At 42.3% G+C, this 25,822-nt stretch overlaps 1 protein-coding gene across 4 annotated transcripts in view; it reads right to left on the minus strand.

The window, feature by feature from the left end:
• TBC1D1 (TBC1 domain family member 1) overlaps window positions 1–25,822 on the minus strand; it is a 237,908-nt gene that overhangs the window by 205,731 nt on the left and 6,355 nt on the right. For all 4 annotated transcript variants that reach the window (XM_025438017.3, XM_025438018.3, XM_025438020.3 and 1 more), the window contains exon 2: window positions 21,808–22,315. In XM_025438017.3, the coding sequence (XP_025293802.1) occupies window positions 21,808–22,224 (417 nt within the window). In that variant the 5' untranslated portion in view covers window positions 22,225–22,315. The remainder of the gene's footprint in view (window positions 1–21,807; window positions 22,316–25,822) is intronic.

Genomic DNA, 25,822 nt, shown 5'->3' on the forward strand with positions numbered 1-25,822 from the left:
TGAACCAGTATACTACTTGAATTTTAACTTTTATTCTTCCACAAAAAGAATGAGATCTTGCCATTCACAACAACATGGCTGGATCTAGAGAGTATAATGCTAAGTGCAATAAGTCAGGCAGAAATAGACAAATACCAGAGGATTTCATTCATATGTGGGATTTAAGAAATAAAGCAAATGAACAAAGGAAAAAAAAAATAAGTAAAAGAAACCAGACACTTAAATACAGAAAACACTCTGGTGGTTGCCAGAGGGGAGGTGGGTGGGAGGGAGGATGGGTGGAATAGATAAAGGGAGTTAAGAGAACACTTATGTAATGAGCACAGGATAATGTATATTATAGTTGAATCATTATATTGTCCATCTGAAACTAATAGAACGCTGGATGTTAATTATGCTTCAATTAAAAAAAAAAAAAGGCAGAGCCAGGACCATTACATGGAATTTCATGTGTTGCTCACTGAACAAGGGTGCCTGGCCAAGAAAGCAAGTGAAGAGTGAACTCCCCACTGCTCCGCTGGCCAAGCTGTAGAGCAGGACTGCCTCTTCTCAGAGGAAGGAAGGGAAGACTTTCCCTAACGTGGATGAAGGTGCCACAGGACTTCAGCAGCCCTGGAGAGCAATGCTAAAGCACTTAGGAGTCACAGCAACAGGACCTAAGGGATGGGAGGCAGAGAACACCCTATAGGGGATGATAAAGGGAAGGAATCTATGTCTTGGAGTAACATCCTGTCACCTGTCATTTACATTCTTCTTGCTTTCAGCATTGGAGTTTAGTGTTTACTCCTAGCATTCCCCATCTTCTCTAGAAAGGTCTCCCTGTATGTTTTCCTCATGTAGTACCTTTCTTCCAAAGCACACACATGCCTTTGAAATAGTTTAAAGCTAATGCAGACAGATTATAGAGCATTTCCTTTTAATGATGATGGATAATCATAGAGCCATTGCAGGGCACCATCTGGCAAATTCTGTAGGATGAATGTCATCCAAATAGAAAGACATAAATCTTCAGTAACTGAATTGAGTAATTTAAACATATTAGAGGTAGATGGGGGGACTTTCAGGGCCAATTTCTCCCCTTTGTTTTATAGAGTAAATTGATACCAAAACATTCTGATCTTTTCTAATAGAGGATAATATAGCATTTCATTAATTTATTTTAAACTTCATTAAAAACAGTTATCTCTGAATAGCATAATTTTAGGGTGGTTTCTGTTTTCTTTGTTATATGTTTCTTTTTTTCCCCCTAAATTGTCTGCAATGGTTATGTGTCATTTTTTCAATCACACGAAATATATAAATTTGTTTTTTGCCTATTTCTTTCTTCCCTCCACCTACAGACAGGCTTGGGCTCATAAAAGATAGCAGCTATACATGTTCTGAAAGAGGCTGGTCAAACTGGTCACCAGCTGGGCAAGAATAAAGCCCAGCACTGCAAATGGAGGAGACAATACAGCATTAAGAAAGGCGGGCCAGACACCCCACAGTCCATGCTACAAGCTGTGGAGTCATTGCCCTTCTTCTCCATTCACTAAAGAGTACCCTAGGCATGATGAACGCATGACTATGTACTCCAGCTTGCAGCCCAGTGGATATCCACACAGAATATGACATGTGTTTCATGGAGGGCCTAAAGGGCTAACTTGATAGTAGCCACAGCATTCTGGAGTCCAACATATGTGGGTTGTTCATGGAAAAAAGATGTGTCCTCGGACATGTTAACTTCCCTCAGCCTCAGTTTCCTCAACTGTAAAGTAAGAATAATAATATTGCCTCATACAGGCACCTGGATGGCTCATGGTTGAGCGTCTGCCTTTGGCTCAGGTCATGATCCAGGGTCCTGGGATCGAGTCCCACATCGTGCTCCCCACAAAGAGCTTGCTTCTCCCTCTGCCTATGTCTCTGCTTCTCTCTGTGTCTCTTATGAATACTGCCCCATAAAGTTCTAGAAAAATTAAATAATGAGCATAAAATACACAGCACAATGCCTAGCACATAGAAAGTACAGGATTGATCCAGCAATTTCACTTCTTAATATATTCTCAAAGAATTGGAAGCAGGGACCCAAATACTTGGGTCTCAACGTTCATAGCAGCATTATTCACAATAGTCAATAGATGGAAACAACAAATGTCCATCAACAGAAGGATAGATAAAATGTGGGCTATACATTCAATGGGTCGTTATTCAGCCTTACAAAGGAAAGAAATTCTGATACATGCTCCATGAACCTTAAAAATATTCTGCTAAGTGAAACAAACCAGACAGGAAAGGACGAATATTTTAGGATCCTACTTACATAAGATACCTGGAATAGGCACATTCACAGAGATGGTAAGTAGAATAGACATTACCAGGGTCTGGGGAGTTATTTTTAATGGGTACAGAGTTTCTGTTGGGGATGATGAAAGTTCTGGAAATGGTTAGTGGCGTAGTTGTACAACACTGCAGATGTTCTTAATGCCACTGGACTGTACTCCAATAATGGCTAAAATGATAAATTTTATGTAATGCATATTTTACCACCATAAAAAAGAAGTGCTGCATTAATGGTAGACATTTTTTCTGTCATTATTAACAACAGCAATGATCAGTTCATACAAAGCACAGGCCGCTCATAAACCTATAAACTCTGACTCATAGCAGAGTGATGAGAAACTATCCCATGAGGCAGTTTGGGCAGGGGGAGCAGGGCAGGAGCCAGCAAGGTGCAGTTATACTTGAAAAAGCCCAGAGTAAGAGGATCGGTGTGAGGCAAATCCTGGAGAATGGAATGATCAAACCCAGTGAGTCAAGTCAAGACATGGGCAAGTGAACTGAAAAAAAAAAAAAAAAAAAAAAGAGGAGAATTATTAGTTAAAGCTCTTGTGGTTGCAACAGCTACCTAAAGGGATGAGGCATCAATGGGGACTTTCCTGGCTTGTGCACCCGAGAGCGCAGGCAAGCTGGATCCCGGTGGAGATGATGTCATGAGGGCCCAGCTACCCCATCCATCACTGCTCTGCCTCCATGTTGGCTTCAGTCTCACAGGCTCTTTCCAGGCAGGGGCCATGTGGTTCCCCAGCATCCCCAGCAGAGAGCTTGTCTTTCCAAGATTGAATCTGATTTGCGTGGCTTGGATCACAAACTCACCCCTGAACCAATCATTGAAGCCAAGGTAACAGAGTATGCTAACTAGCTTTGGGTCATTCCCAGTGGACCTAAAGGAGAAGCTATTGATAGATTAAGTAAGAATAGATGCTGCTCAGGCAAAAAGAACAAATGTCCCAACAGTAGGGGACATGAGTGGCAACAGAGTGAAGGAGGCTTAGGTAATTAACACAGAAGAGGCTGGAGGGTCTGTGGTTTGGTTTTATTGCCCACTGCCAAATAGCATATGGGTGAGTCAGGATGGTTTAAATATACAGGATCTTAGCTGGCCATGGGCCAAAGTTCCTTCTGTACTGAGTTCTAACACAGTTGCCTGAACCTCACCGATGTCCCCATTCTGTAATTAGAATCACGCCATGAAAATTAGGATTGGCTTCTAGTGCTAGGACCCTGCAAAGGGTGGTGACATTTGACATAAGACACTCTCTGAACCTCACTTTCCTAATTACCAAAAAGGAGGGTGAATTAGAAGGCTTCTAGGACCCCATGTGTCTGAGCCTCCATTCTAAATAACTGTAAATTAGGTCTTTTAAAAAGATTTTATTTATTTATTTATTTATTTATTTGAGAGAATATGTGCACACAGGGGTAGTGGCAGAGGGAGAGGGAGAGAGTCTTAAGCAGACTCCTTTGTGCTCACTGCAAAGCCTGACGCAGGCCACCATCTCATGACCCTGAGATCATGACCTGAGCTGAAACCAAGAGTTGAACACTTAACTGATTGTGTCACCCAGGCGCCCCTGAAAATTTTAGTTTTAATATCATCTCAAAGGGTGGGTGAGCAAATGGAAGACAATGATGTTTATGAAAGCAAAAGTTCTGTAAATTACAGAACGATGCAAATTAGTTATTATTTTTATAGTCAAAAGGTAGGCATGGTATCAAAACCAAAACCAAAATGGCCTTGAGTAGAGATAAAAATAGGAGAAGGCAGAAAAAGTAGGTCAATCAGAATGAAAATGTTATCTATCTGTGTGTGTGTATCTATACGTGTGTACACGTACTTTTTTTATTCTGGATCGTGTTAGAAATCACAACAGCATCTCAGTGTCTTTGATGTCCATCCACTCTTCAGTGATAACTGGCATTCGGCCCTTACTACTCCACTGAAGCAAAGGTGGCTATGCAGGGACCTCCCACGGGGCCACGCCTAGGGAGCAGCTGGCAGCTATTATCTATACAAACTTCATTACTGCCCTTGACATTGCTGTCCTTGTCCTCATTCTTGAAAATCCACATCGTGTTGGCTCTCGGGACACTGCTGTCTCATGGGTCTCCTCCTCTCTATATATTCCCCTTTGAACTCCCCTCCCCCTGCTCAACTTCTGAAATAGTCACGTTCTCAGGTATTTCTTTCTTCTTGGCTGTTGTCAACCACTCTCATAGTTCTATCATGCATAGGCTCCATTAATGTATCTCCAGCCCTGACCACTCATCTGAGCTTCAGCCCATGGGATGTCCCTCAAACAGTTCCAATACCCTACACACCCCAAATGTAAGTCACCAGCTCCCTTCCCCCAGAATTGCCCCCTTTTCTTCCTGTTCCCCATTTCAGACAGCCACTAAGGTCAGAAACCTACTCACTCATTCTCCTTCCTCTTTTTGGCCACCCCCACCTCCTACTTTCCAGGGCTCTATGCCTTGTATCTTCACCTGGTCCTCATTCCTCTTTAAAGATTCAGCTTACACATCATCTTCCCCAAGTTAGCTTCCTGAAATCCCCAGGTGGAGGACAGCACATCTAGTGCCCTGAGTATAAATGATCCCCACTACCTCTTACCAGGTTATATTGAAGCATCTGTCTGTGACTGTCCTCCAAACCTCTGCATGGCCTTCACCGCCCTGGACTCTTGAGTTCTTCGAGGGCATGGGCAATTTGTTGGGTTTTGTACCCCTTAGGCCTAGCACAGTGTCTGGCACATAGTATATGTTCAGTTAATGTTACTGAATGAAAACAATCCTCACCAGCTGTAGTGACGCTAAATAAGAACATTCTGCTTGTGATGAAAGTAATTTGTTAACTTTTAAGAGCCGCTATAGACAATTTAACGTAATCACTCAGCCTGATAGAGTCAAAAGAAGGGGAAGTTCACATATCTAAGCTATGAAACAGATGATACAGCAGATTCTGAATTTACATTAGAGTATTTATTTTGAGAAATATGCACATGCATTTTTTTTAACTAGTGATCACATTTTGAATCTTAAATAGGAGTAGATGTTCTTTTCCCAGTATAGTTAGCTGCACAGAAATTGTCTGGTCAAATTAAAATCTATGACCTTAAAATTCTTTGGTTTATTTCTCCTTTTGAACCTTTTTATTTCCAAGATGCACATTTCTCACTTAAGAAAAGGTATGTGTATGGTGGGGGATAAGTCTTCAAGCCTCCAGATAGGAATCATTTTCGTTCACATCTTTTCTCCTTGTTTTGGTATTTTGTTACAAGCAAAATATCAACTAAAACCTTAAAGGAAGAGTTATTCAACAATTATGTTGAACTATACTAATTAACATTTTTAAAAAAGTTATATATACGAGAATGTAATAAATATTGGGCAGCCCCGGTGGCCCAGCGGTTTAGGGCCGCCTTCGGCCCAGGATGTGATCCTGGAGACCCAGGATGGAGTCCCATGTCAGGCTCCCTGCATGGAGCCTGCTTCTCCCTCTGCCTGTGTCTCTGCCTCCCACTCTCTCTGTGTCTGTCATGAATAAATAAATAAAATCTTAAAAAAAAAAAGAAATATCAAGATAGCATATGTTACATACTTATAAAAATAAAAGCATCCTTTATAATTAGTTGATAAGATGTACCTTTGTATATATGGGTTTTGGATACTGATCGACAATTTTAGGCTAGAGCACACCTGGGTGGCTCAGTGTTTAAGCATCTGCTTCCGGCTCAGGGCATGATCACGGGGTCCTGGGATCAAGTCCCACATCAGGTCCAGGGATCAAGTCCCACATCAGCAGCAGGCAGCCTGCTTCTCCCTCTGCCTATGTATCTGCTTTTCTTTCTGTGTCTCTCATGAATAAACAAAGAAAATCTTTAAAAAAAAATTGTAGGCTAGCCTTACAAAGAAAATGCCAGAAGCACTCCATGATGACATTGGCTTAGTCACTATTTAAGACATGAAAATGAAGAAATAAAAATATAAAATCTTATTTAGTGTGATTTTATTTGCTTCATAAAGCACAAATGGTATATACAGTTTTATCTTCTCTTCATTGTAAAAATCAGTGGTAGTGACCTCATTTATTATAAACAGTTCTGAGAAAATCCATAGAATCATAAAAGGAGAAAGGCAAAAACAGATTTTAGAAGTCCAAGTGTTATAAATCAAGCTTTGAGGGTGGAAATCACACGGATGTGACATTTATTCACTTACATGTACAACTTGTCTCCAGTTGTTTTTCAAAGCTCTGAATTTCATCAAGGCCTGCCATCATAATTATTTTTTTTTCTGCCATCATAATTAAAATGTAATCTCTGGTTTGAAATTCAACATCATGGAAGTAGCACAGGGCAACTATGGGCTCCCAGCCATGCCTGCTGCTAAGGGGATCATCAAAATATTTTTAGTCCATTTTTCTTTGAGGGAGGCAGCATCGTGTCTGTTAATCTCTATGAATTAACTATTTATGCTTAGAAACAGATACAAAGCTACGTAGGATTTCTGTTGCAGGAAAAAACTGTAATGAAGAGAGAAAAATAGGGAAAATCTAAATTACTGTTAATAAGGGCTGGCTAAATTATGGTACATCCATATATAGACCTGATAAGCAGCAGGGGTCATTCTGTCATTTGAGAGATTAAAAAATTGGATCAAAATCTCTTCTCCTGGGGAAAAAGAAGGCCAGCATCTATTCCAAACTCTCCAGGGATTCTTGAGAGTCCGTGGCTTCTCCTATTCCCCTGTTCCAATTCCCAGACCCTAGCAACTACCGGCTCTCTTTCCTGTCCTGGCCTCCTATTATTATTTGTTTGTTTGTGAGCAAATGAGCACTGGAGGGGGGGGGCAGAGGGAGAGGGAGAGAAAGAATCCTCAAGAAGACTCCCTGATGAGCAGGGAGCCTGACAGGGAGCTCCATCCCAGGACCCTGAGATCCTGACCTGAGCTGAAATCAAGAGTCAGCTACTTAACCAAATGAGCCCCTGCTTCCTACCACTCTTAATACCCGTTGTTTCCCTGCTCACCATGTGCAGACAGACTAAATGCCCCTTTTTCTTTGATTTCCCCAAATGGTACTGACACAACCTCTTCCGTGTAGTGGGCTATGAGAGCTATTTGAGAGTATCGACGAGCAGAGGTCATGGTGAGAGAGGAGTGAGATATCTTACAGCCACACTACACACCACTGCAGCTAACTAAAAACTAGTGTCTGACCTCCTGTTCTTAGAAGACCTTGGCCATTCCCCCAATTCTACCAATGAGACTAGGAATTTCACTTTGGCCTTAGCTTCCCATATTCAATGTCAAGGCCTGACTTTCTCCAAACTCTTTGTGGTTCTTGTCTTTTATTAGTGTATTTCATTTTATTTTTTCATTGTTCTTGTGTATATTTTTGCCACCATTATTGAGATATAATTGGCATTTAACACTGTGTGAGTTTAAGGTGTACGAGGTATTGATTTGATACAAGTATGTATCACAGAATGATTACCACCACAGCTGAGCATAGCATCCCATTAGCTAACACCCTCCAGCTCATCAGATAACTGCCATTTCTTGCTGGGGGTGAGAACATTTACGTTCTACTCTGTTGGAAACTTTCAAGTATATAATAGGGCATTACTAACTATAATCACCAAGCTATACATTAGATCCCAAGAACTTATTTACCTTATAGCTGGAAGTTTAGGGGCCCCTGGGTGGCTCAGTCGGTTAAACATATGACTTTTGATTTCAGCTCAGGTCATAATCTTAGGGTCGTGAGCGAGTCCTGCATCGGGCTCTGTGCTGGGCATGGAGCCAGCTTAAAATTCTCTCTCTCCCTGTCTCTCTGCCCCTCCACCCTCCATCCCAGCTCCTACCCCCCACCCCTCAACAATAAATAAATAAATAAGATAACTGGAAGTTTACACTCTTTGACCAACATCTCATTTCCTCCACCTCCAGCCCCTGGTAACTACCATTCTACTCTGTTTCTATAATCTCAGCTTTTTTAGATTCTATATATAAGTAAGATCATACAGTATTTGTCTTTCTCTGTCTGCTGTATTTCACTTAGCATCCTGTGCTCAAGGTCCATTCATGTTGTCACAAAGAGCAGAATTTCCTTCTTTCTCATGGCTGCATAGTATTCCATTGTCTATAGATCCCACCACTTCTTTATACATTTATCCACCAATGCAGACCTAGGTTGTTTCCATGCCTTGGCTATTGTGAATAATATTGCAGTGATCACAGGAGTGCAGATATCTCCTTGACATCTTGTTTTTATTTCCTTTATATCTACACCCAGAAACAGAAGAGCTGGATCATATGGTAATTCTATTTTTAATTTGGTAGCGAGCCCCCATGCTGTTGTCCACAGTGGCTGCACCAAATTACATTCCCACTAACAGGGCACAAGGGTTCCCTTTTCTCCACATTCTTGCCAACACTTACTACCTCTTGTGTTTGTTTGTTTTTTTCTTTTCCACAATAGCCATTCTGTCAGGTATGAGGTCATATCATGGCTTTGATTTGTCTTTCCCTGATAATTAGTGATGCTGAGTACCTTCTCATGTACATATTGGCCATTTGTATGACTTCTCTGGAAAAATGTCTATTTAGTTCCTCTGCCCATTTTTAAATCAAACTGGCTTTTTGCTCTTGCATTGTAAGAGTTCATTATATACTCTAGATATTTACCTCATATCAGATATGTGATTTGCAAATATCTTCTCCCCCTCCATAGGCTTTCATTTGGTTATGCAGAAGCTGTGCAGAAGCCTTTGATTTTTTCTCCCACCCCCTGCCCTGTGCAGAAGCTTTTTAGTCTGATGTGGTCCCCATTGCTTATTTTTTGCTTTTGTTCCTCCAAAATCTTGTTTGTTTCTTATGCTAAGCAGATTAGACAGCTCTGAGTCACTTGCAGCCCATCCTGGCCATGTTCTCTTTTCATAATGAAAATGGCTCATCAAAACTAAACAAAGATGATGCTAGTCACCCAAGAGCAGTTCTGTCTCAGTTATGAAACCAGCCCTTCCTTTCTCCCTGCTGCATATAACTCTGTAATCACCCAAAAGATGTACCCCTACTACCATGAAAAGTGTCTAAGATATACCTATATTTATAGCCATATCTATGTGTGTGTTTATTTCTATTCTATATATGTAGACAGACAGAGAGCCCAGAGTTTAAAAAGAAATGGTAGGAATAAATATATAAATTGATTCCATATAGAAACATTTATTTATATAATAAAAGTATAATATCTCTAAGAATAAACACCAATATATTAATAGTGGTTTCTCTCTAGGAGGTGGGATTAAGAGGGAACTTCAAATTTTAACACTTGTATACTATTTTTTTTTTACATTCAACATATTAATTTCTCTATAATCAGAAAACTATTTATTTTGTAAAATAAAAGACTGATGCAAAAAAAATGCTTAAGCCACTGCTTAAAGGATTTAACTCACATACAAAAAAGAGTTTCTCACAATAGTAGACTGCTCAATATTCATGAAATCTTTCCCCCAATACTCACCAATAAATGCCAAGAAAATTCTGAGTTCATAAAAAGCAAGGAAGAGAAGTGTACAGATTTCAAAGAGCTGAGAGCCAATGAATATCATCTTATGAACAAAACCCAAGAGGAAAGAAACTCAGGAGGGATGGGGAGAGAGGGATGTTTTATCTAAGAACAAAACCCTGACTGAATGAGAGAAATCTGTCCTGATGAGGAAGGAAAGGCAAAGCAGGAATATAAATGAAAATGGCTGCACGTGGGCTTTCCAGATGAGATTGGGTTAAAAAATCAAAAACAGAAAAGAGAGGGACACCTAGAAAGCTCAGTCAGTTGGGCATCTACCCTCAGCTCAGGTCAGGATCCCAGGATCCTGGGATCAAGCTCCACATTGGGCTCCTTGCTCTGTGGGGAGCCTGCTTCTCCTTCTTCCTCTGCCTCCACTCCCCCTACTTGTGCTCTCTCTCTCTCTCTCTCTGTCAAATAAATAAATAAATAAATAAATAAATAAATAAATAAAATCTTAAAAACAAAACAAAAACGAAAAACAGAAAAAAGAAGCACATCTTCAAGAATGGTCACCAGAAGGTAACATTCATTCATTCATCCATTCATGAAGTACCCATTATGTGCCAGGCACTGTCCTGGATGCCCAGGTCTGGCAATGAATAGGAAAGGCAAGGGTCCTGTTCTCTTGGAGTTTAGGCAGGTGTGAACATGGTAAACAAGGAAATATAACAACAAACAAGGTCATTTCAGATGCTAGGAAATATTATGAAGACGGTAAAACCAGATGAAGTCATTGAAATTGGTATGGGGTTTGGTTTGAATAGGGTGGCCAAAGGATAAGGTTTAAAGCAACTCCATAATGGTCTGGGGAAGTAGCAGAGTCTTCCAGGCAGAGACAACAACAAATGCAAAGTCCCCATGTGGAGAATGAGGCTGTGATGTCTTAGGAACATAAACACCACTGTGGCTGGGGGCCAGACAGCACTGGAAACCAGGTGTGTGGAACAAGGTCCACCTGGCAGGTCCCAGCAAGGATCTGGGATTTTAGTTTATATACAGGGGAAAGTCACAAGCAAGGTTGTAGGCAGGGCAGTGTCATGAATTTATAGGTCTTCTAAAAATGCTTCCAGGTTCTCTCTGGATGATTGGCTGGTGGAGAGAAGAAACAAGCATGGAAACAGGGAGAACAGTCAGGAAGTACTTTAGCAGTCTAGATGAGAGAGGACAGAGCCTCTGGCTCAGGGTTAGCAACAGAATCAAAGGGGCAGATCTGGACTGGGTCCTGAATGATTTGAATGAAAATGTGAAGAGAGAGATCAAGACAAGGACTAGATTTCCACTGGGGCAACTGTCATTACCACTTCAGAGCTGCCAAAGACTGGGGAGGCAACAAGGTTGGTGGGGAGTAAATTCCAGGGTTCTTTTTGAACCAGGTTGAGTTTGAGCTGTCTACATAACAGCTGAGTAGACAAGTCAAGTTGCCAGCTGGACAGACAAGTCTGGAACTCATTGGCAAGTTTGAAGAAATAGATTAATTTTGGAGAGTCACCATCAAACAGGTGGTATTTAACACTACAAGACTGGGTGAGTTTACCTGGAAAGAGTGTCGAGAAGAGAAATGTAGAAGACTGGGTCTTGGGGGACATAAAACTCAGAATTGAGAAGAGGAAGAAGAAACAAAGGGGAAAAGTGGAAACCACTACTGAAGCAAAAGAGAAAACAGGAGGAAATGGTTCTCCAAAAGCCAAGAGAGGAGAGTGTTTCAAGATAGAAGAAACACTGTCTTGCCAACTATGCCAAAAGCTACTGAGAAATTGGATGAGAGAAGCAGAGAAGGGATCACCAGATCTCACAAGCTGGAGGTGGCTGGTGACATGATACGAGCCTTTTTAGGGCAAAGATCAGAACAGAAGGCCGACTGGTAAGCTGAGGAGAAAATGGGTGAGTAAAAGTAAAAGTAGCCACCAAGACAACTCTTAAAAAATAAAGCAGAAAATTGGGCCAGGACCTGGAGGGGGCTCGGAATGGGATATGGGGTCAGCGGAGGCTTTGTTTTTGAGACGGGAGATGCCAAGATAAATATTTTCAGAAGACCAAGCAGAACCAGATCAGGAATTTTACTTCTATGTTATTTTTCTTTATCATTATAATATGACTGGTTTTCTCTTCTATTAGAGACCAACCAACTGTAAAATTAAACTATTAATTTAATCTAGAGGGGAAAGTGACCAAAGACATCGACTTGGTTCCATGAGAACAAGCTATTTCACATCGTACCTTGGGATCAAGACATTATCTACCTATCTATCCATCTATCTGTGTAATCTCTGTACCCAGTGTGGGGCTTGAACTCACAACCCTGAGATCAAGAGTTGCATGCTCCACCAACTGAGCCAGCCAGACACTCTGGATCAAGAAACTTCTTGAGCTTTCACACTCACTGCTCCAATAATAGCCTCCTAACTGGTCGGCCTCATCTGTCTCTCATTCCTCCACTCATTCCACAAAATCTAAAATCAGGTCCCGTTACTTCACTTTCCCTGGTGAATGCCTCTACTCTATTCTATTCTCTATTAAGAATATCAAACCCTAAAAAAAATGAATACTAAACCCTCTTAGTAAGACATACAAAGCCTCATAACGTCTGTCCCCAGCCTCTCCTCCCAGTCTCCACACTCCCTTGTCCTACTATGGCTTGGCACGCTCTCGTTCCTCAACCTAGAATTTCCATTCAATCTGCACCCAGCTCCTTGGCCTGGAAAACTCCTAGTGGGTCTTTAATACTCGTTCAAATGTCCCACGGAAAATAAATTTACTCGGGGTCCTTCCAGAAGATAGAGTTCTCGACAAACAGCAAGACATTACAGGAAACAACTTTGCTTCAACATAAAATAGACTTAGGAGCAAGTCAGTTGTCCGAAACAAAAGGGGAACATTGTCAGGTGATACATTCCTCATAAGTGGGAAGGGTAGAAACACGAGGAAGATGACTTGCCAAGTGAAATCTCCTTGGGACAAAATCCATCCACATCCATTGTTCAACACAGCCCCTTTAATAATTAGTTGCCTGTCACTGCTTGGAAGGGCCAAAGATCTATCTCCACAAATTTCTACAGTTCCTACTTTGCCTTCCAGAGCAATTCACAGTGTGTCCATTTCTTTTTGCACCTACATGGCAGCTTTTCAAATAACTGTAGGCGCTTACACTAGATCTCCTCTTATTCTCCCAAATTTCTCTTCTATAACTTACAGATGTTGCTAACTCCTGGCAGCGCAGCCTTCAGAACATAAAAACATCATTATACCTCTTGAGGGGGCAATCTTATCTTATTTGATTTTGTACCGGAGCACCCAGCCAAGTACATGACATACTGGTAACGTTCCAATGCACGAATTAATGTTGAATCTGCAACATTTCAAATACCTACATCACTCGACCGCAAGAAATCATAGCTTCTGACACACTGCCCAGAACTAAAGCAACTAAGAAAGTGTTTCTGCAGGACCAGCTGTCATCAAGTCTCATTTGAAGTACTCAGTCAGACACAGAGTCCAACATCAGTGATCACACCACTCAAGGCCACCTCTTCTCTGGAGTCCTGCATCAGCTCCTCCCCAAAGCCCCAGCTGCCATCCGGCTTCTTCTCAAGTTCTCAGAGCCAGGCCAGCTCGGCACTTGGCCCGCTGTGGTTGTTGGCTCAAACTCACAGGTAACAATTAGTGGAGCAGATGCCTAAGGATCCAAAGGGAGGAAATGTATTAAAAAAAAAAAAAAAAAAAAGAGGGGGCATCTGGGTGGCTCAGTTGGTTAGGTGTCTGACTTTGGCTCAGGTCATGAGCTCAGGGTCCTGGGATCGAGCTCCCTGATTAGTGAGTAGGGAGTCTGCTTCTCCCTCTCCATCTGCCCCTCCCCTCTGCTTGTGCACTCTCTCTCTCTCAAATTAATTTTAAAAATCTTTAAAACAAAGAGAGAGAGAAAATGTAGAAAGAAGAGATTTATCTCTTTCAGTATATCCCAAACTAGCGGCTCACAGCACTCTTGTCCATCACAATACAAATCTAGAGTTAAAAATAGGATGTAGTTTTGAATGTGATCTTTTCAGAAGAACATTGAGCAAAATTCTATCACTAACAAATAGAAGGCAGCAAAGAAAAGAGGGAAGCCTGGAGTCACTCTGTGATAAGTATTCAGATTATTTTCGGAAATACTTCCTACGTAAGCTAGCCTAGTCCAGTGCTGACGAGTAGAAAGGGTACAAGCTACATATATAATCGTAAATTTTCTAGTAGGCATATCAGAGAAAGTAAAATGAACAGGTGAAATGAATTCTAGTGTTATATTTTATTTAACCCAATATATCCCAAATATTATCATTTCAACATGTAATCAATATAGAAATTATTGAGATCCTTTAAGCTTTTTTTTTTTTTTAATGAAGTCTTTGAAATCCACTGTGTTTTGACACTTACACCACATCTCAATTTAGACTAGCCACATTGCAAGTGCTCAATAGTCACATCGGGCTACTGATTACTACACTGGACAGTAAAGGTCTAGGCTATAAATAAATGCTTTTATGATTCAAGTCAACTTTAGGTTTGAGATACTTGTAAACTCTATTCTTAGGAACAGACTTATATTAAAAAATAATTCCAAACTCATAGCACGTAGTGAAAGAATGCAAAGCTCTATTCAAGTGATCTGTCCTGAAAAACAAAGACTTTTTAAAAATTAAGCATCTATCACAAGGCGGTTGCTTCTGAGGCCCTTAGACTCATTTTTCAAAGTCGAAAATAAATTATGTAATCAATCCCGTGTCATGAACCCAAACCCTCCAACAAATACTTCGGAGTTCACGCAGTCCGGGACATTCTTTTTATAGATGAAAAAGAATCCCTGCCAACCTTTGCACCCAGCAACCGACTCCTGTCTAGCGTGACAGACGGTCAAGTGTTGATGAGCTGACACGGATACAGTGTTCCAGGCAGCCATGCACTGAGTCATAGCCACGGAGTGGGACCCCACATGAAACCTTACATAATAAACCAGAATAGGATCAAAGATACCCAGCAGGAGGTGAACACATAAAATGTCCTCCAAAATATGCACAATAAAACCTTCCCAGAACCATCCCCCCTGAGTAGCAAAAAGACACTAAGGTCTGAAATTTAGAAACTGTGACAATCAAATGCAGAAGGGCAACAGATAAGAACATCTGAACAGTAATCCTATATTCTTCAGAATCATCACCCTCAGGAACAAAACGCTGCAGCTCAGTGTTATAATTTCCATTTTCACTCTAGCAAAGAAAGAAAGTAATGAGCCGGCAAATACAAGAGCCAAGCTAGAGACGCAATGGGAGCCAGTCTCTACCGAAAATCCTGAAATAAGTGGTACAGATTTTCAGAGACTAATGCAAAACCCCAAGCAGACAGGGATTTTTTTTCTTTTTTTAGATTTTATTTATGTATTCATGAGAGACACAGAGAGAGGGAGGGACACAGGCAGAGGGAGAAGCAGGCTCCACACAGGGAACCGACATGGGACTCGATCCCAGGACCCCGGGATCACACCATCGACCACTGAGCCACCCAGGCGTCCCAGGTGGGGAATTATTAAGACAAGTCAGTAATGGATAAAACGCAACCAAAGCAAAGCTACAATCAAAAATCAAACTCCAAAAAAAAATTAAATTATATCATAAAACAGCCAAAGCAAACTCTGGCTTTTTTAGATAGGGATTTGAAGTCTTAGACCTGATGATCACAGGAAAACAAAGTAAGACCACCTCCTCACTGAATATGTAAGGAAGCCTACTCCCAAGAGACCAGGTGAGGGAGCTCTGAAACCCAAGAGTTCCTGAGAAAGCCACCATCCTCAGGGCAGCATAGAAGAATACACACACTGGTTCCTCACTGGCAGTTTTCAAAGAAAATACTTATTGCTCTTACTGTACCCTTAAAATTAGTGGGAAGGGAGCCCATCAGGTTCATTTTCAGGTACATGTCACATTCAAGAAACCCAGTGTAGACGCCAAAAATAATTGAAAAGGAAACCCATTCCCTCAAAGGACATTGACAGCCTCTCAAAGACGTCCTCCTCAGCAACACTTTACACAGAGTCCTCTTCCTTCCAGAAGTCTACTTCTACTATAAGTTCATGCAGTTAACTCTAGCCCTGACCCCGGGCTCCTTTCCCACATTCCCCCTCCTCATCCTGGAGATTTTAAGCAGTTTATTATGGAGATCAACTGAGCCTCTCTCCTGGTAAGAAATAAGGCTTCCTCTTCGGAAGAGTGAGGAATAAGGCTAGCAAGATCCTAGCAAATACAAGAGTCTCTGATGGAGAAGGGGAAGCCCATGAGCACTCCCACATTAATGACATCTGTCCCCATCACCATTATGAAACACCCACGCTGTGCCCAGACTGGATACAGCATCCAGAAGATCAGAATCTGAAAAGAGTCAAGAACAGTGTTTGAAAAGTCAGGACATATTTCAAGAAGAAAAGGAAGATTGGTTTAAAAAACAATGGGGACGTAGCAAAACTACCCTGGTGTACCCAATCTCTGACTTACCCTGGGTCCTGCACCCAGTCTCCTTCCTTCCCCTGCACACCAACCAACGCTTCTCCATTTATCACCATCTCAATAATACCCACCACTCCCCTTTCAAAATTCATTCTTTCTTCCTATTGACACACAACTGCAACAGTGTCAGAAGCCCCAGTGCTTACATGACCCACAACTCAGGGTCCCTTGAGTTGGAAAGTCCCTTTCAAGGAAGCAGAGGATTTTTTTCCACTCCATAAATAAAGAAGAGGATAGAAATAAAAAGTATTTTTTAATGTATTTATTTATTCATGAGAGCCACACAGAGAGAGGCAGAGACACAGGCAGAGGGAGAAGCAGGGACTTGATCCCGGGACTCTGGCATCCTGACCTGATCCAAAGGCAGATGCTCAACCACTGAACCCCCCCCCCAGGCGTCCCAAAATAAAAATAGTCTTATGAATACTCTCAAGTAAAACTCAAGTGAGTGGCAAATCTGATGTTATTCTGAGTACAGATTTTCGTAGAAGAGACAAAGCTGAAGAACTAGAGGAAAGAATTTTGAGATAATTTCCCTGGGCTATTTTTCAAGAGCTGAGTCTAAGCAGAACTCCTGATCTCTTTGTGTCATGATAGGGAGAGGCCTCGTCAGGGTCACTCATGCAACCCCCTGCTTTCCAGAATGCATGTCTTCATCTCCTACCATGGACCCATATTCAAAATGACACTCCAACCCGGAACTTATCCCACTGCATTCACATGTGTTCTGAGGGGTGTTCTTGGATGTTATGAGAAAAAATGTAATCTATGGCCCAATACATTTGGGGATGTCATAGACTAATGTACAACTCAAGAGTGAAATAGAAAAGATAGCTTCCCTAAAACCGTGTTTCTCAGAGTGTGGTCATATAACGCAGTGAACCAATATCTTCCACATAATCAATGCGTGATGTTACACAATCACATGTGCTTAAAAGAGTCTTCAAAATGCTCGGCAGACCAATGGGTTTCAATATAACAAAGTGCAAAGGTGCTTTGATATGGTTTCAGATTTCATACTGCAACAAATCTTTAGGAAACCACCACTTGTCAAGTTTTGGTATAGTATTGAAAAAATATCCACAATTTTCTAAAAAAGGCTATAAAATGTTTCTCCATTTTCCTACCACATATCTGTGTGAGGACAAGTTTTCCTTCTTATACTCAACTAAAACAACGTATCACAACAGAATGAACGGAGAAACAGCAGAGAATCCAGTAGTTGTCTATTAATCCAGGTAATAAAAGACTGGGGAGAAAAAAATAAAATTACGTCACTCTTATCATTGAGTATTTTTGGAAAACATAGTTATTTTTCACAAAAATATTCTTTATGCTAACACATAAGGGGCTTATCACTTTTGTTTTTTAACAAATTAAGAAATTAGTACCTTCATAATTTCTGTTTCAATTTCTAATACAGTAATTATTAATACATATAACCCACCTTAATGCTCTTTGGGATACTCAATTTTTAAGACTGAAAAGGGGTTCTTGTATCAAAAAGTTGGACAAGATGCTACCCTAATGCATTTTTTAAAGATTTTATTTTATTTATTTTTATTTATTTATTTATTTATTTATTTATTTATTTATTTATTTATTTTTGAGAGAGAGAGCTCACAAGCAGGAGGAAAGGGTAGAGGGAGAAGCAGACTCTCAATCTCAGGCCCCTGGGATCATGACCTGAGCCGAAGGCAGACACTTAACCCACTAAGCACCCTGGCGCCCCTGACCTAATGCATTTTGATTGTGGAAATCTTTCTCTGTGGAACACCTTGAACATATTCTATGGAACATACAATGAGAAACACAATCTCATTTGTGTTCTAAAAATTATTCCTTTTTTATGCCTCTTCTCCCTGGACATTCTTCAGCAAGTTAATTTATATGCTATCAAAGGGTTTCCGCTCAAATAGTAGTTTTGTGCTTATAACCCTGGCAGTAAATGCATATATCTCCTCTGGCAAGCGCAACCAAAAGTGACCTCATCTATTTAGGAGAGGCCTTAATCTAGAGAATGATTTCACCGAGCAAATGTTACAAATAACCACGAGAAAGGATGACATAGGTGAACATGCTCCATCAGCAGATACAGTGCCAGAGATGTCCCAAGAACATAAAAGCCATCACGCCAGATAGAGAATCAGGGCCAATTTGGTTTACCATTCAGTTTCCAACAAAACCGAATCACTGATTGAGGCACCTCCGCTACAAATAACTCTTTTATAAAAGGAGCAGGATGACAGTGATGTATTACTCTGAGTACCCGCAATTTGTGTTTGGAAATCTGTGTATGCAAGCCAAAAATAACTCAGGACCTAATTCATATTTCTACCATGGTTTTCCAGAACACAGAGTAAGGCCGGTTGTCTACTTTCAGCAAGACTGGAAGCTCCAGTTACAGAATTTAGTTATAAATCTCTTCTTCCTGTCAGGTATCTGAATGACCGGCCAGAAGCCTGTTCTCTGAAGGCCATAAAATTTTTGGGAAAGAGTCAAAAGTGTAAAGTGCTGGACAACTCTTCCATGCAAAGACTCTCCCCAAGGAAATTCAGTCCTTATATAGAGCTGGGCTGGAGTACAAGCTGTTCAGTCCTTTCATTTACATTCTGGAATTTGCCCAAATAATAAGAACCATTAAGTTTATTTATGTAGGTTTTAAAGTATCTAGTTTATAAAAATGTTGCTTAAGGATGACCAGGATCTTGGGAGCTGAAGACACTCCTCTTGGACTTCTTTTTCCTGTTACCTAAGAGTTGAAGTGAAATTAGCATGTACTCTGCTTCCAATAAAACTTTTTTTTTAAAGATTTTATTTATTTATTCATAAGAGACATGGAGAGAGAGAGAGAGAGAGAGAGAGAGAGAGGCAGAGACACAGGCAGAGGGAGAAGCAGGCTCCCTATGGGGAGATGCGGACTCGATCCCGGGACCCCAGGATCACAACCTGAGTCAAAGGCAGACGCTCAACCAATGAGCCACCCAGGCACCCTGCAATAAAACTTTGTTTAATGAAAACTTTTTGAGGCCTTAAGTGCTTACCAAGGTGCTGTTCTAGCTCATTCGGTCCCCCTGGTGACATATGAGACAGACACGCTAATTACCCCCTTTTTACAGAGGAGACAACAGGCTCAGTGTTACCTGAGGCCACCCAGTTTATAAGTGGCAGACTGGTCTGGAATTTGGTCCCTCAGAACCCCTGTACTGGGATGCTGTTCTGTCTGTTGGAGATTCGTGGACAGTAACATTGAATGATTTATGAATGAGGAGCTATCCAATTCTGTGGGTCTAACAGTGGCTGTAAGCTCAAAATAAGCCTTTACTGAAGAAAACCCTCCTTGTGTTCGGCTCCATTCTCTGTCTTCCAGTCACAACCCGGACACGGACCATGTAGCAGGTACCTCTTGTTGCTTCTGCCCTCCTTCTAGCCTGTACTGACATCCTGCATGCCATTCGGAGCAGCACTCACTGAACGAAGGAGTCAGAACCTCTGTTAAAAAGTGACTCTCTAAGAATCTACTTAGTCACCAAGAACATTAATTTCCAAGTGGAGGTCTTGCACCCTGGGGGTGTGCAAAACCAACAAAAAGCAGAAGAGTACAGGTAGAGAAACATTAGCATTTCTATTGCTATTTACTGATATTTACCACATGATTGACACTGGCCTCCTCGCGTGCGTGGATGGATGCCAGGCCCGGCGTGGGTGTCCTCAGCTCACGGGCTAGTCAGCAGTGGGCCCTTGCCTGTTCGCTGTCCACAGGCTATACCAAAGTGCAGTTCCTAAGGGCCCAGCTGAGAAAGTGGTCGCAGGGATTATATTTTCAATTTTATCTAAACTGAGCCTAATGGGGACGCCTGGGTGGCTCGGCAGTTTAGCACCTGCCTTCGGCCCAGGGCATGATCCTGGAGTCCTGGGATCGAGTCCTGCACCGGGCTCCCTGCATGGAGCCCCTGCTTCTCCCTCTGCCTGTGTTGTGTCTCTGCCTCTCTCTCTCTTTGTGTGTCTCTCATGAATAAATAAATGAAATCTTTTTAAAAAATAAAAAAAAATGAATTAAAAAAAATGAAACTGAGCCTCACAAAACGGTAAGTGACTTTAAATGAGTCCAGCACAGAGCCCCAAAGCATGGTAACAACAAAGCAAGCACCAATACACAGGAAAATAATTGAGCTGACGATACTTTTACCATTTCTCCTATGATATTTTTCTCAGTCACACATGAGCTATAACAATGAGTTAATCAGATCTGATATAAAGTGGACACACAAAACCTGAAAGCATCAAAACTTGGATGCATACTCACTATTCTTTTTTTTAAGGTTTTTTAAATTGATTTATTTGAAAGAGAGAGAGAGAGAGAGAGAGCATGCACCAGCAGGGGGAGGGGCAGAGGGAGAGGGAGAAGCAGACTCCCTGCTGAGCAGAGAAAGCTAAGTGGGCTCAATCCCAGGACCCCGGGATCATGACCTGAGCAGAAGGCAGACACGTAACCCACTGAGCCACCCAGGTGTCCCATGTATCCACTATTCTTATCAACAGTCTTTGCCTAAGTGACCATGATACCTTGGGAAATTGGCTAATAGTATTCATATACAGCTCCTGAATAGTATATATTTTTTAATAGGGTCAAAGGTGCGGAGCTCACTGATCTAGCCAGGATTCTGCTACTCGAATTGCAATCTGCAAAGGAGGAGCATCAGCATCACCCAGCTAGCTTATTAGGAGTGCAGTCTTAGGGTCCATCCCAGACCTCCTGGACCTAAATTTGTATTTTAACAAGATCTCCAGGTAATTCGTGTGCACATTTCTGTTTGAGAAGCACTGCTTTAAAACACACGCCTTAGGAGATCCCTGGGTGGCTCAGTGGGGGATCCCTGGGTGCCTCAGCGGTTTAGCGTCTGCCTTCGGCCCAGGGAGTGATGCTGGAGTCCCGGGATCAAGTCCCACATCAGGCTCCCTGCATGGAGCCTGCTTCTCCCTCTGCCTGTGTCTCTGCCTCTCTCTCTCTCTCTCTCTCTCTCTCTCTGTCTCTCATGAATAAATAAATAAAATCTTTAAAAAATAACAAATAAACAAATAAAACACCTGCCTTAAATGATCCAAACTCTAACAGTTCAGCTCTTATTTATAAATTGAGGCAGATTTCTCTGTTGAATTGTTGAACTCAGAATTCCCAATATCTGTTATCAAATGTTCTTCCAAACGATAAAAAAAAAACTATCCCCATAACCAAAAACCCAATGAAATAACCTATGTATGACCACAGCACTATCTCATTCATTCATTCATTCTAGTATACGTACAGTCAGCGTCCTGACCCCCACACAATGAAAGCCATCCCGCTACACCTCAATCATTTTCATCCCCACTTCCACTTACTTTTGTTTGATCGTCGGCTTTGAACACGTAGCAGATACTCTGCTGACTGGCTGCATTGTCCTTAATCAGACAAGCAAAGTAACTTGGATCGTGACTGTTGTGAATCAGTTTGTGAACATGCTGGGGCTTACACTCGAAGATGCTGGAACAGAGCAGTGGATCCCACTGTTGACTTTTCCCTGGCTCAGGTTCACATCTCAGACCAGAGGGTGACACACAAAGCCGGACTTGCCTGGTCCCAGGCTCCTTTCTGGAGGCCTGCGCGCTGAGCCTTCGCACCTCGGCCACCACCCAGGGCAGCATCGGCATCGTGGTCAGGGAATGCACAGGCAGGGAGCCCACCAGCTGCAGGCTGAAGTCCACCGAGACCTCGTTAGGGAACGCATGTTTCCTTGCCGTGAATGTTATTGGTTCCATCCTGGGGAACGTCTGGAAACTCAGCAAAACGTTGCCACTGTTTTCTATTTTAGAACGAGCAATCTATTTGGTGTGCTTCTGAGGGAGAACCCTGGGGGAGAAAACACAGGCATTAGAATTTAATGAAATCACAGCAATAGCTACTTTTGAAGAGTTATTATTTCAGAAGAACTTAAAAGCCTGGAACTCAAACACAGAAAGGAACAGATAATAGTTCAAACAAGGTGCTTGGCCTAGAAAGAGCCTTCTCGAAAATGTGCTTATATAAAACCCGAGGATGCCATAAGTGCCACACACACTACAGGTTACAGAGATCCCACCAGTAAACTCCTGTTAAACCTCTGTAAGCCTCACAGAGCCGGCAAAGGCAAGGACAGAAAGCAATATAGTCCTGCTCCGATACCTTTAAATCTCATTCTATTAACATGTATTTCAAGGAATTTTTTTAAAAGATTTTATTTATTCATTCATGACAGACACACACAGAGAGACAGAGAGAAAGAGAGAGAGAGAGAGAGAGGCAGAGACACAGGCAGAGGGAGAAGCAGGCTCCATGCAGGGAGCCCGACATGGGATTCGATCCCAGGTCTCCAGGATCACATCCTGGGCTGAAGGCAGCACTAAACCGCTGAGCCGCCCAGGCTGCCCAAGGAATTTTTTTTTTTTTTAAGTAAGCTCTACACCCGGGGGCTCGAACTCATAACCCTGAGATCAAGAATTGCCTTCTCTATGGACTGAGCCAGCCAGGTAGCCCTCAAGGAGTTTTTTTTAAGATAATCAAATTCAGTAGTGGCGATTCCACCCTCCCCAAAAGCAATCCAGAGAGAAAAAAATATTGGCTATCCATTATCATAGTCTACTGGACCAGACCAGTTTTCAACAACTGATCTTTTCAATTATGATACTACGTAAGTTTTTAAAGACTCTCCCTGACATAGTCCAGAGGTTCTGAACGTGAATTCAAATTCCATTAACATGTAATTGGTGCCAGTTACGCTCCAGATATCGCCATAAATATTGCTTCATTTAATTCACGTTTTACAAGCCGCCACGCCCACACTTTGCCTCTCTCCTCATCTGTAGAAGATGCTGCTCCCACGGACCCAAACTCTCTCACCTGCCGTCCCCCCTCTATGGGTGACCTTCAACAACCGCATCTGATGCATCCTAACGCCTTCCTGCTCCACTGGTGACAGAACCCTCCTGTGCAGAGCCCACCTGTCCCCAGGATCTGCAGCCCCGTCCTGTCCCACCTGCTGACCGGGTCTCCCTTCCCTCGTGGACTCCCTGGGCACCTCTAGGCCGCATCTGTCTGATTCACTGTCATGCCCCAGTGCCTGGCAGTGTCTGACTCACACCAGAAGCTCAATAGCATTGTGAACAAGTGAATTAAGTCTCTCCCATCTGGGGAAAAAAATATATATATTTTCCCTTAACCTCAAACCTCCCGAGCTACAACTCTTTCTTCCCCACACAGCTTTCTTCCTGGCTTTTCTGCTCCATGGCCTGATGTCTCGACTGTGACCTGATAGATGCACTGGCTCTGCCTTGAAATTGCTCCCATTGAGGCCATCTACATCTTCTGGCTGTAAAACCCAAAGGGGGTGTTTTAGTCGCTAACTGCTGTGTCCATTTTTGTTTTTTAATTTTTTTATTTAATTTTTAAAAGATGTTATTTATTTATTCATGAGAGACACAGAGAGAGAGGCAGAGCCACAGGCAGAGGGAGAAGCAGGCTCCCTGTGGGGAGCCTGATGGGGGACTCGATCCCAGGTTCCAGGATCATGACCTGAGCCAAAAGCAGATGCTCCAACCCTGAGCCACCCAGGTGCCTGTGCCTTGTCCTTTCTGATGAATTTCTCAACGGTGACTACTCCTTTGGGCTTCAAACCCTTATGGTGACCACTCCTTCCTGCTTGAAACCCTTCCGCTGCTCCTCTTATCTCTTTGGTTACTTCTTTCCAGGCTCTTTGATGGCTTTCCCCACCCCCACCACCCCCCACCCCAATCTAACTGCATTCCCTCTCCTCATTCCACTTGCTTTCTTCGGACAGTCTCACCTAATGGCTGGGGTGTCCCCAACCACATTCTAATGTTCTTGCTGCTGCGAGCAGCTTACTTTTGCACTCCAGGCACATTGCAAGTATTATCTCATTCCATCTTCATCTCCAAACCTAGCCTCGGCTACAGACTACTAGTATTGCCATCGTTGTGACCTAACTGAGGCCCGGAGGGCTTGGGTTGCTTGTCACAGGTGGGCACGGGAGAGTTTGCTGCTGTTTCTCCACTCATCCTCTGAGTCCTGCAAAAAAAATGTCATCTACTCCACATACCCTGATGATTCCCACCTTTATGTCTCCCACTGAACCTCCTTCCTGAGATCCAGACCAGGGCAGACCATTCAATATTTCTATCTGGATAGCCTAGAGGCACCTCAGCCTCAATTTAGTCATTTTTAAAGATTTATCAATTTAGTCATTTTTAAAGATTTATCTTTCTGAGAGAGAGAGAGAGAGAGAGAGAGAGAATGCACGTGCAAGCAGGGGGAGGGGGTCAGGGAGAGAAGTGGGCTCCCCACTGAGCCCAGAGCCCCACGCAGGGCTTGATCCCCACCACCACTACCCTGAGATCATGACCTGAGCCGAAATCAAGAGTTAGATGCTTAACCCACTGAGCCACCCAGGTGCTCCTCAATTTTGTTATTTTTTAAACTAACTCAGTCTCACCACCTCCCTTCCCAGAGCTTCTCTTCCTTCCCATAAACTCTATCTCTGTAAAGAGCATCACTATTTTACTGGCCAAGCCAAAGGCCAAAGAGTCACTGCTACAGACTGAATGTTGAAGTCCTAATCCTCAATGTGATCATATTTGGAGGTGGGTTTTGGGAGATGATTAGGTCATGAGACTGAAGTCCTTATGAATGGGATTAGCATCCTCATAAAGAGACCAGGGTGCTCCCTTGCTTCCTTCCATGTGAGGAAATAAGAGAAAAGATGGCTGTGTATGAACCCGGAATATATTCAATATTCAAATTCTAAACATTGGGCAGCCCCCGTGGCCCAGCGGTTTAGCTCCACCTTCAGCCTGGGGTGTGATCCTGGAGACCCGGGATCGAGTCCCACATCAGGCTCCCTGCATGGAGCCTGCTTCTCCCTCTGCCTGTGTCTCTGCCTCTCTCTCTCTCTGTGTCTGTCATGCATAAATAAATAAAATCTTAAAAAAAAAAAAACAAATTCTAAACATTTCTGAAATAGAACTGAAGTCTACTCATTTAACTCTACATGACATATATGCATATATCAGATTGGATTTTTATAATAGGATTTGAACACAGTTCAGAGCTAGGTTTTACTTTTGAATGTTCAAAAGTTCGGAAGGAAACCCATACTTTCGAGCTCCAACAGAGTTCATGGCAACATATTCCCCATCTCGTCTCCTTTAAAGTACAACTTCTCTTGATGATGAAAACAGACTTGAAGTTCATATAACCCCATATTAATGGTCTCTCTCTCTCTTCTTTTTTCTCCCTCTCACCTGGTGAGAGTGGCATTAAATGTCTGGCTCAACTTCCACTCCTGTAACTGAATCTGTTTCAAGT

The sequence above is a fragment of the Canis lupus genome, chromosome 3, assembly GCF_003254725.2.
Source record: "Canis lupus dingo isolate Sandy chromosome 3, ASM325472v2, whole genome shotgun sequence".
Classification (NCBI taxonomy): domain Eukaryota; kingdom Metazoa; phylum Chordata; class Mammalia; order Carnivora; family Canidae; genus Canis; species Canis lupus.